We start from the raw sequence: 12,134 nt of genomic DNA, 5'->3' as shown, positions 1-12,134 counted from the left end.
GAGGAATATTATCTATAAGCATCAGCCGGGACGTTGTGACAAAGGAGTAGATGTCTGGCGGAGGAAAGACGGGTGTATATGCAATAATGGGTTCCAGGGAATGAGGAAAGGGTGGGAACGTTAATCGAATCGTTAGAATTGGTAACAGCCCGCGGGAGAGAATAACAAGCCCTTGTCCGAGCTGCCAGTAATATAATCCCGCGGCTGCACTCGATTCCCACGAGCTTACCGTTTATAATGCTACAGAACACACAGCTCTGAAACTTATCTGCGCACACTGGTCATCGCGGGCATGTGTGATCACCCCTCTTCCCTCAATGACACAGACATTATGCCGATCATGCATTTTGATACTCGACAATAAATGCCACCTCGTTTTGTGGTTTTAAATGCGCGTTGGATTATTTATTTCTTGATTGCCTTTTTTGTTCCGTTGTTTTGCCCGAAGTTGCTCGAATAATTTCATTTTAATCCGATTAATTCTTTAATTTGTATGAATTCAAATGCGTGGAAATTTTATTTTTTAGTTGTGAAAAATAATTTTGTTAATTTAATTTCGTTTTTACGAATTGAGCAATCATAGAAGAGTTTATTAACTGTTAATTAAATTCAAGTAATTAGAAATAATTTATTAATTACATGCAATTATTTTTTAATTTTAAATAAATACTATTTTTCAACTTTTATTATAAAAAATATTAATAATAAAATTTGTTAGATTTTAAAAAATTCTTCTATCAGTGTAATCACAAACTTTTATTTCAACTGAAGCATTCTAATAATTGTTCTTTTAATTAAAAGAAAAAAAAAAAAAAATTCTAACTGAAAAAATTTTTTCAACAAAAAAGACTGTAATTAAAAAAAAGGTACGGCACAATGTTGTCATATTTTAATGAATAAATAAATAAATTAATTACGACGAGAGTAAAAAAAAGTGGAGTGTTTATTATCATCATCTGGTATAAGAAAAAAAGCAGCTCATTCATAATTCACCGCGATACAGTAGATTATCAAGTTATACTAATGAGAAAAAAGATCCTCTGCCGGTACCGAGCAAAAAGAACCTCTGGTTAGCTTAATCCAATGAAAATGTAAGAGTAGAAAAGTGTTACGACACATAAGTCGAGAGGTAATGTGTTTACACGGTAAAATAAATATAAAAAGAGAAAACTAAAAATATATAAGGATGAAAAATAGGGGCTCACTTATAAACATCATGAGCTCCTTTAAAGTCTGAGCACGAGGCTTTACGACAAAGTGTCACCCGACGCACTCTGTGTGACCCAAGTTTATTAGCTGCACTGGTGCTGTTAAACCGAAAAAGATAAAAAAGTGCCCGCCGACCAGAAACCCGGTTTCTGATTTTTTACACTCACTGAAAATTTATATAGATATAAATGCCTTTTTATTAACTACGATTTTTTTTTATTTTTTTTTATATAACTCTTGAGCACCTCGGAAAGCCAAGACGACATGTGTTTCGGGTATATTTTCCATTTACGACCTCAGATGAACAACACCGTCGACACTTTACGATATCAAATAAAAATATACAGGAGGGGGGTCGAGCTTTCGAGCTTCTGACATCCCTCGTATTTTTTTATGAAAACAAATCATAGAAAAAAATATTTTTTTGGGTTTAATTTTGAATAAAAAATTTTTTCTAAAGCAATACTTTGTTTCTATTTAATCTGGAGTGTTGAAAAAAATAGAAAAATGGAATAAAATAGAAGGTTTTATCGGATTTAACACAACCGAGGCGTGCATAAGTAAATCAGGTAAAAAAAAATATTTAAAACAAAATGGACATGTTTAATCTATCTTTCGCGCGGATAAATTTCAAAATATCTGCAGTACAGTGTAAATATTTTTTAAAGTGCTACACCAAATCGACCTGTACGTGTTACGGGAATTTGCGCATCATGCGGTACTCGGTTTTTCGGTCTACTGTGTTTATAATATAAAAGGAAAATTATTTTTAACGGCGAGTTAGTGAGTAATTTATGGCCCGGTTTATTGCTTTTAATGTGAGGAGAATTTTATTTTGCTAAATTAAACGGCGAACAGATTGCCGAGATCGTGATTAACTATTAATTGGAGTACCGCGTGTATTTATCGCAGGCAATAAAGCTTTATTTAATTTCGCGATATTACGTTACGGATAATACGTTTTATTTTATGCATTCAGTGTTTTTTAGACAAATTTTTCTGGTGTTTCTGGTTATTGTTATTATTATTTAATAAAGCTATTTATGAATTTCTCCACGGTCTTGTTGTTTTATTTTATTTATTTTTTTTTTTTTAATTCTGACGGGTAATTAAATTAATTTACAGATGTTCTGGTCTGGCTCATTAAAACAACGCTCTAACAATACTAAGAGATTTATTAGCAAGTTTATTTTGTATTTTAGTTTAATAATTCTTGTAAAAAAATTTTTATTAAGTATAATTTGTCTAATATTTAATTTGAAATTGTTTTTTTTTTTTTTTTTTTTTTTCTTCAATTTTCTATTATCTGCGAAAATATTTATTTTTTACAAAAGTTTAAATTATTAACTTATCTCGGAGGCATTTATTGTATTATAAAAATTCTCAGTAAATATTTTTACGTTTACTTAGGACTCTTATCAGTGAATTAAATTTTAAATTATACCCAGTATATGAATTTATGAATTTTGAAAGGATTATTTTGATTTGTTTTACAATAAATTTATATCTTGAGGTAAAAAAAAAAAAAAATTATTAAAGCATAACACAATAATTGTTTTTTTTTTTAATAAAATTATAATTCTAAATTAAAATCATACCTTGGGATAATGAATTGGAATAGTTGATGTATATTGAAACGACAAGCTTCCTGGGTAGCCATAATACGTAATATTCATAATTGGCGTTTGTGTGTCATCAAAGTGTGCGAAAACCATCTTGTTGCCGCTGGGTGAAAACCAAAGCGCTTTGTTGGAATTAAAAACTTCCTCTGTAACAAAAAAATGATAGTAAAGATTATAAAAATAAAACAAAGGAGAATATAATTGGGCATTGATGTAGCAAGCGTACTCAAGTTAATTATTTTCATTCATCTGGGGTCATTAGAAAACAAACTGCGGATTTATTTAACGCTGCAGCTAAGTCATAGCCAGGCTGAAAAGGGAAATGAGGACGGAAAAAAATAGTAAAAATAATTCTTTGAAAGCGAAAATCCGCAAAGTAAGATAGAAAAATGTTGAAATACCTCAAGAGAAAAAGAAACCGGCTCTGGAGTATTTTCATTGAGAGAAAATGAAAATAAAAATAAAGAAAAGAATAAGGTTTAAATGAGAATTTGCTGGAGTTGTGAAAAAAGTGGTTATCTGTTGGAATGACGAGAATGTCGGTTGTTGGTTAAAAAAGAGCTTCTGATAAAAAAAGAAAATAGAAACACAAGTAGAGCTAGAGGAAAAAATGGCCAAAATAGAGGATTGAGGAGAGAAGCAAAAAAAAAAATATAAAGTAGAAAGGACGTTTTTGAACATCTTTTGTGCAAACCACCGGTCTACCGGGAGGGGGAAGGTATCTCTTTGTTCGATGGAATTTTTAGAGCCCCACTTTTCTCGGAATTTTTTCTTTGATAACTCACTAGATTTACCGAGTTATGTCTTTTGACATAATGAAAATTTTTAATTTATATTGTGTATTTTTATAAAGAATTCTTAAATATTTTTTCCTTGGTTTTTCTTTGGTTTAAAAATGTAATAAATTATTTTTTTATTAAATATTTTTATGTGCGACGGCATTAAGCTTGAGGCTTTTGCTGCAAACGCATAATATATAAATTAGGTCGTTTCGATCCTAAATACCCGCGGATTAAAAGCGTCTTTATAAACTCGAAAGCCTTGGGGTAAGTCGTGTGACAGTTTATTAAATTAATACCGTGCAATTTACGGAATTATATTTGTTATTAAATTAAATTGTTCCTTTCGAGATGATAATTTCTTTCATTTTAAAAATTGAATATTATCCTCAGAGATAATTTTATTAAATGGCCTATTTATATTTCAGGCTATTACTTATGATTATTTTTCATATTAGATAAACCTCTAAAAAAAAATAATTTTTATTTTTCCAAACTCAACTCTCTAGTATCGAGACGATTTAGCGATTATGCGTCACCTATCGGAAATTTTTATTACTATATTTAATTAGAAATTATATGTGAACCCATCAGAGAAGATTTTCAGGAAATTTTAAAATTATTTCAATATTAAAAAACTGATGAATTAATAAAAGTAAAAAGTAATGATTTTATTCTGTTAGAGTCTTAAAAAGTAAGGTTAACTATCCACTTAAAAATAATAATAATAATAAGAATTCATAAAAAGTGAGATCTAAAAAGTAACGAGTTCTTTATTTAAAGCATCGACCAAATGGGTGAGCTAATAAGTTAATAGACTTTAAGGTTTTAACCTTACACATCAACTCGAGTATCTTGGAAAGTTTAATTATCACTCTTTCATTCATTAATTATCTCAACACCTATCTCAACATCTATTCTTTTCTCCTTCCTCTTTCTTACCCTCTTTTTCCTCTACTAGCATCTGACGACTCTTTACTGCTAAGTAAAGTAGAGTTTAAGTAGAAAAGTCGAGCGGTAGTCAGACCTAATGTAAACTCGTTCCACTAGACGATCAACTCTCAACTCTTATTCTTGCACTTAACTTTAGAACGCGGCTCCAAAGTAAATAAAATAAAATAAAATATATCCCGATGTATTTTGGCAACTGGAGATCTTAGTGGGTCAGTATGACTGATGCAAAGCGAGACTATCATCTGGTCCCCGGAGACAAGATAAGAGATATCTCTATCGAGAAATTGAGATGATCTATTCGTTATTTATTAAACGCCGGCAGGTGACGGCCGGTTGAGAGACAGTAGTTAGCCGAATGTCACATTGGGATGCGCTCTTGGCATTTGAATCATTTCCCAGGAGGTATTGAACCGTTCGTGACGAGACTCTTCGTAAAAGGAATGTGAAATAATACTTGTGTATGGATAGACATTTTCTTTTTATTTTTATATTTCCATCACTTTTATTTCCTCACACCGTTTACCTTTCATTTTTTTATTTTTACGCTGTCTTTCAATCTTTATATCTAAATATTACGGAATATTTTATTTTTATATTTACTCGAAATTTTAATAATAATATAAGTGTTTGAGTTTTTACGCCTGAAGTTCTTATGCAAATTTTATTTTTACACAGACAAGATAGAAAAAATAAAATAGTAAACTAATTGAATTGTAGCGGTACTAAAAAAAAAAAAATTAAATTGATTCAAGAGAAAATTCACGGGTTATTTTTCTAATTCATTACTCTAAAAAAAATATAAAAAAAATTATAACGCAGTAATGATTATCATTTTATAATAAATATATAACTAATCTTGTTTATGCTTGTATATTTTTATATCCGTCGAGTTTTTAAACCATCATAATTAAACTTCCCGATGCGAGATAAAAAAAAAAAAAAAAAAATATAAAAATGAGATGTATTGCAGATATAGGTCTTAAGTACTAATCGGATGCCATTAACGAGGTAGGATTTGGTCGGAGATCTTTATAAATCCGCCTTAGAGTTCAGTCAGCCGTGAGTAGCTCTCGATAAATCCGCGATCCCAATTGTCAACCAGCGACTGAAAATTATTCATCTGAGTTATCGGCTCTAAATATCCATCAAGAGCTCATCTCTAATTAATATAATTGAATATAACTGTATAATTAAATTATTTAATAAACTAATTAAGAAAGAAAAATAAATTAATTAATTTACCACAAAAAGTTTATTTCTACATACGGGCACTTAAGCATGCTTGAATGAATACGCTTTGACGTAAAATAAGACAAAGTTTCTCAGGCAAAATGGTACGTCAAACTTTTTCTATTTCACCTTCGTGATCCCGTTAATTGACCGTTTTTCAGGGACCAGAGCCAAGCGAGAAGAAAAAAAGTTGCGGATTGCGAGAATGATGAGGGTCCAGACGGAAAAGAAGCTTTCAGGTGCTCTGCTCTCTATAGTTTGTGAAACGGGTTATTCTAACTAACAAGGAAGTTGTCGACGCTAAAGGAGGGAGGGGGAATAAGCTTGTTGAGCGCCGTGTGATACAATTTTGCATATATAATTTCATTTCACCTTTAAATTTACATTCACTTTGCCAGCTCTATTTTACACCTAAAGTTTTCCCTTAAACTGTTGATTATTTTCTTTAAAGAATGTTTTATGTTTTGAATTTTTGATCAAGCAATTTGATTAAAAAAAGAAAAATTTACTAAAGAAACTCAATTAGATTTTATACAATAAAGAAAAAAAATTTTTAGTTAAGAATTTATCATCTCAAATTTAACTCTCTTATAATGAGATAATTTAGCGACTATGCGCCATCTGTTGGATGTTTTCAATACTAAGTTTGATAAAAAAAATTATATAACGGCTTAGGAAGCCTTATTTGGTTAATTTTTATGTCAAAAAATTTTTTCACAGTTCAACAGGTAGGTTTATAAATTAAAAAAAAAAAAAAAAAAAAAAAAAAAAAAAAAAAAAAGGCGTGAGATAAATAAACATTTGATGTTATTAATGTTTTAGTATACGGTTTGCGTTTTTAGACAGAGGATTGGTGGTTTTGTCAATTTATCATGAGCAAGTAATATCTCGAGGTGGCTCTCGGAACACCCCAGAGACCCGGGACATTCGTAGACTTGTATTTGAAACATATATTAACCTATACTAGACACCGGCGTCCTCCCAGTATTGTGCCATATATACAAATATACGGAACATATAGGAATACAGAGCTCAAAATCCCGTCGCAGCAATAATTCACGTGCTTTACCAGTGCCTTCACCAGTACAGGGTGTGCTGCTCTACTATGTTTCAGTTTACGCATTCATATATTAGCTTTCGTCAGTCAACATCTATTTTTCCAGCCCAACACATTTGTTTCACTTCGTTACATTTTTTCCATTTTTCCCGCGTTTCACAAATATATTATGTACGCACATACATGCAGCATTCACACATACATAAATACATATGGCGGAATAATAAAAACGTATCACTGACAAGATTATACATTTGTAATAAATATAATAATAACGTTACTGGTTTATTTTAGGTTTTCATATTTTTTTTGAACAGAGTAAATGTCCCTGTTCAAATATGTATTCATTTACATCGGAAATAATTTTATTTTTCATAAAATATTTTTGTTATTCGATTCGGGTTGTATTTTTTATGTTGAGCAATGAATATATATTTTTAGTTAGCTTGTAAATAAAATGTTTTTGTAATATTAACTTAAAATGATTATTGGTTTTGAAAATATTCAATTTTTTTTATTGAATATTAACGAGACTTGAAATTGAAAAATTTTTTCAATGAAATATTATATATGAAAGTTGTAAATTATTTAATCCTTTTATTAAAAAAAAATTAATTGAATTATAAATATTTTTTATACGCAAATCAAAAGTTTTAAAAATGTAATAAAAAAGACTCACCTTCATAAACCCAATCAGGAATCCCATTAAAAACACTTCTAAAGACGCCATCAAAGGTAATCTGGTAATCTTTTTGTTTTTCGGCGTGCGGTCTGTAGTAAATATTATTAAGATGAACAAAGACAAGCGCGTTTCCGGTGGGCGCCCATGTGGCTAGCTGGAGACTCGTTGAGTTTCCCTTGGTGAGCAGAGTGTCCTCCCTAAAAGCAAACCACCCACACAACGTTATTAATGATTTATTCCTCGCTCCGATAACTCGATCGTGAAAATCGACTAAGCGCCGCGGCGATAAAATTGTATCGATGATATCGAGAAAATTGGATGTCCCCCCCATTTGCTCTACTATCCCTTGAACTGCCGAACCCATAAACTAAACTCTGTATGAAAGCTATGAAAGGAAAAAAATTACCAAAGCCCGAAAAAAATCAAAGTCCAAAAAATTCAATTATTTTTGGCAGCTCGATTTATTGATACACAAATCAAACTTTACGAGCAGCCACTGACCTAAATCTTAATTCTCAGATCAAGACCTTACGCCTTTAGCCTTTTGCTTTTGGGGCGAATATGTATTCCCCGAGAGTACAAACGATACTTTTCGTTTCATTTATTTATTTTTTGTCGAAAAAAAAAAAAATCCGACGACGTGCCGATGGGGAGGTGTGATGTATTTAATATTAATGAAGAATAAAAAGCACTCGAGCCCTTCCATTAATTCTTATCAGGGAGAGATATTTCATAAATTTTAATAAATAAATAAGAAAACGTCAAATATTTAAAGTATTGAGTGAATAAAATTTTTATCGTCAGGGATTAGACTGTAAGGCTGGCATTCGGCATGTGTGGCTTTGGAATCGCTTCAGTGAACATTTGTAAGCTTTTGAGTGGGTGAACTATGAAGCTTGATGCCTCTAGCTGTATTGTATTTTATACTGTTGGGTATCTTCGTTCATGTAAACTCAGCTCTCAGCTCTCAGCTCTCAGCTCTTGTGTTCACCCGGTACACTGAGAATAGAGAAGAAAAGAAGAGACACGATGATAACGTTGAAGACTACAAAGTTAAGGGCTTAAAGGCTCTACTCCAGATCTACCGTCTTATTATTTTTTTCACTATAGGATATTAAATTCGTAATACTAGATGTTTGTTTCCTTTACATTCGATGATATTGCTATCAGAGTTAAGAGCAACTATTTTTATTGCTTCTCTTGGGATTTTTCCCCAGAGAAGTTAGCTGTCATTCTTTCAATAAAATATTTTGTACTTAGAAATTGATTGAAATTTTTTATTATTTTTGAAAATTTTTTTATTTAAAAAATAATTTTATTTTTATTATAAATAACATCTGAACTTATAAAACCTCTATTTGTCAGGACCCTCTTAATGAAATAAATTAATTTTTATCACCAATAAATATCAAAAGCAATAAAAAATGTATCATCGTTAAATTATTAACCTTGAATTTATTCCGAGGGTTGATAATCCGAAAAAATCAGCGTCTTTGAACGGGGACCTGTCATAATATATCTCAAACAAAATAAATATACCAAATCGGGATAAGCTCCGGAGCTTTTTCTTAAATTTCAAATCCTGTGGACTTATCCGAGGGTGTGAATTCGTCCTTTGACAGCGATCTCAATTTTTAAGGCTCTTTTTCATTGTCCTGTATTACACCAAGCTTTTTATTAATTTCATTTGTATAAGAATAACAAAACAAATGATCCCTGGATTTGAAAGTAAAATAAATTTGAATCGTTTTTTATTTTAAATTGGAAATATCTCGCGACAGATTTTTTATCGGTTGGTTTAGTTTTTCCCTGGAGAGCATAGATAATACGATATCACGCATCGGACATACCCGAGAGCATTTTTGTTGTCCGATTTAAATTTTCGAGTTAATAAAATGCCCAACGCTATTGTGATATCTTTAATATTTTTTATTTTGTCCAATTTCACACAATTTACCTGCACCAGGGTGCTTTTGAATACTCGTGATTATTTTTGTGAAACTCTCGCTCGCTACCCATCATACATTTGTTCAAATGTATCCATACATACTTCTATATATGTATAAAACAGATATGCTACTAAACGAATAAAAAATATCGTTGTATTCAAGCACAAATAGCTTTTTAGTCGTTTCTTTTTATTGTTTATTTACCTCAATAACAGTCTAAATTTTTTTTATTAATTCCATGATTTACTTCCTGTTTTAATTTACACGCGAGATCTGATTTTTATCAAATCAAAATGATTAATCGAAACATACAGAAAAATGCAAGCTGACACATGTTTGTCAATTTATTATCCTACTGGGTGAATTTATTAAATAATAAATCAAAATATATTTTTTAAAAACTCACAAATTTTATGTAATAAATTTATTAATTTTTGTTTAATTGTAAAAAAATTTTTTTACGGTTTTTAATTATTTGAAAAAGTCGCGTTTGATTTATAAAATTAAATTAAAGAAATGCAATATTCGAAATTTATCATCACATCAGTGACAATGTTTTTTGTGCCCGTGCACTATACGCGTCAGAAAAATGATCGATTGATCCTCGGGATAGTGCAATTAGAAATAGTCCGGACTTTTTCGAGACGACTGTTGTTTCCACGATACATTTTCTCGTTTATCTCCTCCATTCGTTTTCTACACACTATTTTATGTGTTGTAAGGCAAACAAAAACACCTAGATGTGTAAATGCTATATAACATACTATTGTCGCCAAGAATATATATAATAATAATAATAATAATAATAATAGTGATAATGTATTTCAACATCATTTTATATCTTTTACACACATGTGCATATTATTATTATTATTATTATTATTATTATTATTATTATTATTATTATTATTATTATTATTATTATTATTATTATTATTATTATTATTATTATTATTATTATACATGTCAATTCAACAGCCGCAGATGAAAATGTACAATGCACAAAGTTTGAAAACCCGCCGAGGAAAACTGTATTAAATTATTATAATTATTAAAAATTAATTTAATGCAAAAATAATTTCACCAAAGTATAATCTTGAAACTTTTAATTTAAGACTGGAAGAAAAAAAATAGATTGACGTAAAAATAGTTAAAAAATGGTGGGTGTTTGTAGGAGCGGCCGCGGAAAAAAGAGATAGTTAAGTAAAAATTTAAAAGTCGTAAGTAAGGGTTGGAGTGTAGCTGAAGAAAGTGACGATAAAGAGAAGTTGAAAAAAAGTTGCAAACGACGGTGAAATCTTTAGTCGAGTTGGAAACATCTTTTTAACTTTTTTTTAAATTACCCGCTCTGTTATTTTATTGCTTTATTGTTATCATTTTTTTTTTTTTTTTCGTTGGACAAAAAAATATTTTTTTCTTGAAATTATCGGCAAAAGTTTAAAGTTTAAATTCTGATAAAATACATTTAAATTAAACAGTAAAATAAAATAGACTTACAGTGTTTTCAAATTGACGATGCGATACTGCGCTAGAAAAGTGTATCGGAAGAACTGAAACAGAGAAAAAAAAAATAAATTTATCAAAAACAAATTTATTAATCGATAAATAAATATTTATCGTTATCAATATTTTTTTACCGCGTGGATTTATTCAAAAATCCATCGAGCTTTGAAAGAGCATAGTAAAGAAAAAGCGCATAACATGTTTATTGGATTGAATGAAGGATTTTCGGCTTTGTCGCGGAATATTCACTCTCGAACACTCCAACAGTGGTATGCATATACGTGTATAAATATTAATAGAGGTATAGGTATACAAATATCTGGGTATTATAACGGTAAATCCAAAATAGTTGGAGCTAGAGACGGCTATTAATAGTCAACAGTTCTCACCAATAAATAATGGTGGTGTCGGTACGGGAGATAGCATTCAGTATCGAGGCCTCGTCATCAATAATGCTCGTCGATATGGAAGGATTCATAGTTCCCCGGTGCTATTTTGCTTCCATTAACTCTTTTAGGGACACGTCATAAATCATTCCTACGTATACACGCTAGCGCTAACGCTTATGATACCATCGCATGTTACGTTATTTTCGCCGCACCACTCTATTCAAAATTTTCCCTCTCTCTCTTTCTGTCTGCAGATATACATATATATATATATATATATATATATATATATAGTTTGGTCCTGAACAGCCATTAGAGCCAACCGAGAACAGAGGTTTGTCCTGGTGAGCCACTACTGTTACTCACTTATCAAAAGCTCTCTACGTTTAAGCCCACTCACTTTCCAAGGCAATCCTCTCTAATTATTAACACTCCAAATTTATTTATTCTAAATCCTTCGCAAGTATTTTTATTATTTTTTTTCACGGTTTAAAATTAGTTATTTGTCATAAATAATAAATAAAAGTATTTATTTTTAGGAATTTTCAAACAAACAAGCATTTGAACTCAATAAAAAAATTTCTACTAATGAAATTGTGCAGGTTTAAAAAAAAAAGCTCACAACAAAATTGAAATGTTTTTGTTATAGACAATAAAAGTATAAGTTGAACCGGGGGCGATAACTCAGCTAAATATATATAGGAGCAAGAAAGCAGTTTCCAGAACAATGGCCGCGGCAACGACCGGAAATTTCACATTG

General features: G+C 30.5%; 1 protein-coding gene across 4 annotated transcripts in view; it reads right to left on the bottom strand.

The window, feature by feature from the left end:
- The window catches only part of LOC141526926 (venom dipeptidyl peptidase 4), a 119,502-nt gene that overhangs the window by 13,904 nt on the left and 93,464 nt on the right, over window positions 1-12,134 (bottom strand). For all 4 annotated transcript variants that reach the window (XM_074242089.1, XM_074242103.1, XM_074242113.1 and 1 more), the window contains 3 exons: window positions 10,980-11,032; window positions 7,531-7,730; window positions 2,808-2,977 (listed from right to left, as the gene is read on the bottom strand). In XM_074242089.1, coding sequence (XP_074098190.1) covers window positions 2,808-2,977; window positions 7,531-7,730; window positions 10,980-11,032 — 423 coding nt within the window. The remainder of the gene's footprint in view (window positions 1-2,807; window positions 2,978-7,530; window positions 7,731-10,979; window positions 11,033-12,134) is intronic.

Source organism: Cotesia typhae, unplaced genomic scaffold, assembly GCF_013202065.1.
Source record: "Cotesia typhae breed Kobodo isofemale line unplaced genomic scaffold, CoteBio_Ctyphae contig_11, whole genome shotgun sequence".
NCBI lineage: Eukaryota > Metazoa > Arthropoda > Insecta > Hymenoptera > Braconidae > Cotesia > Cotesia typhae.
This window is presented reverse-complemented; position numbering and strand designations above follow the sequence as displayed.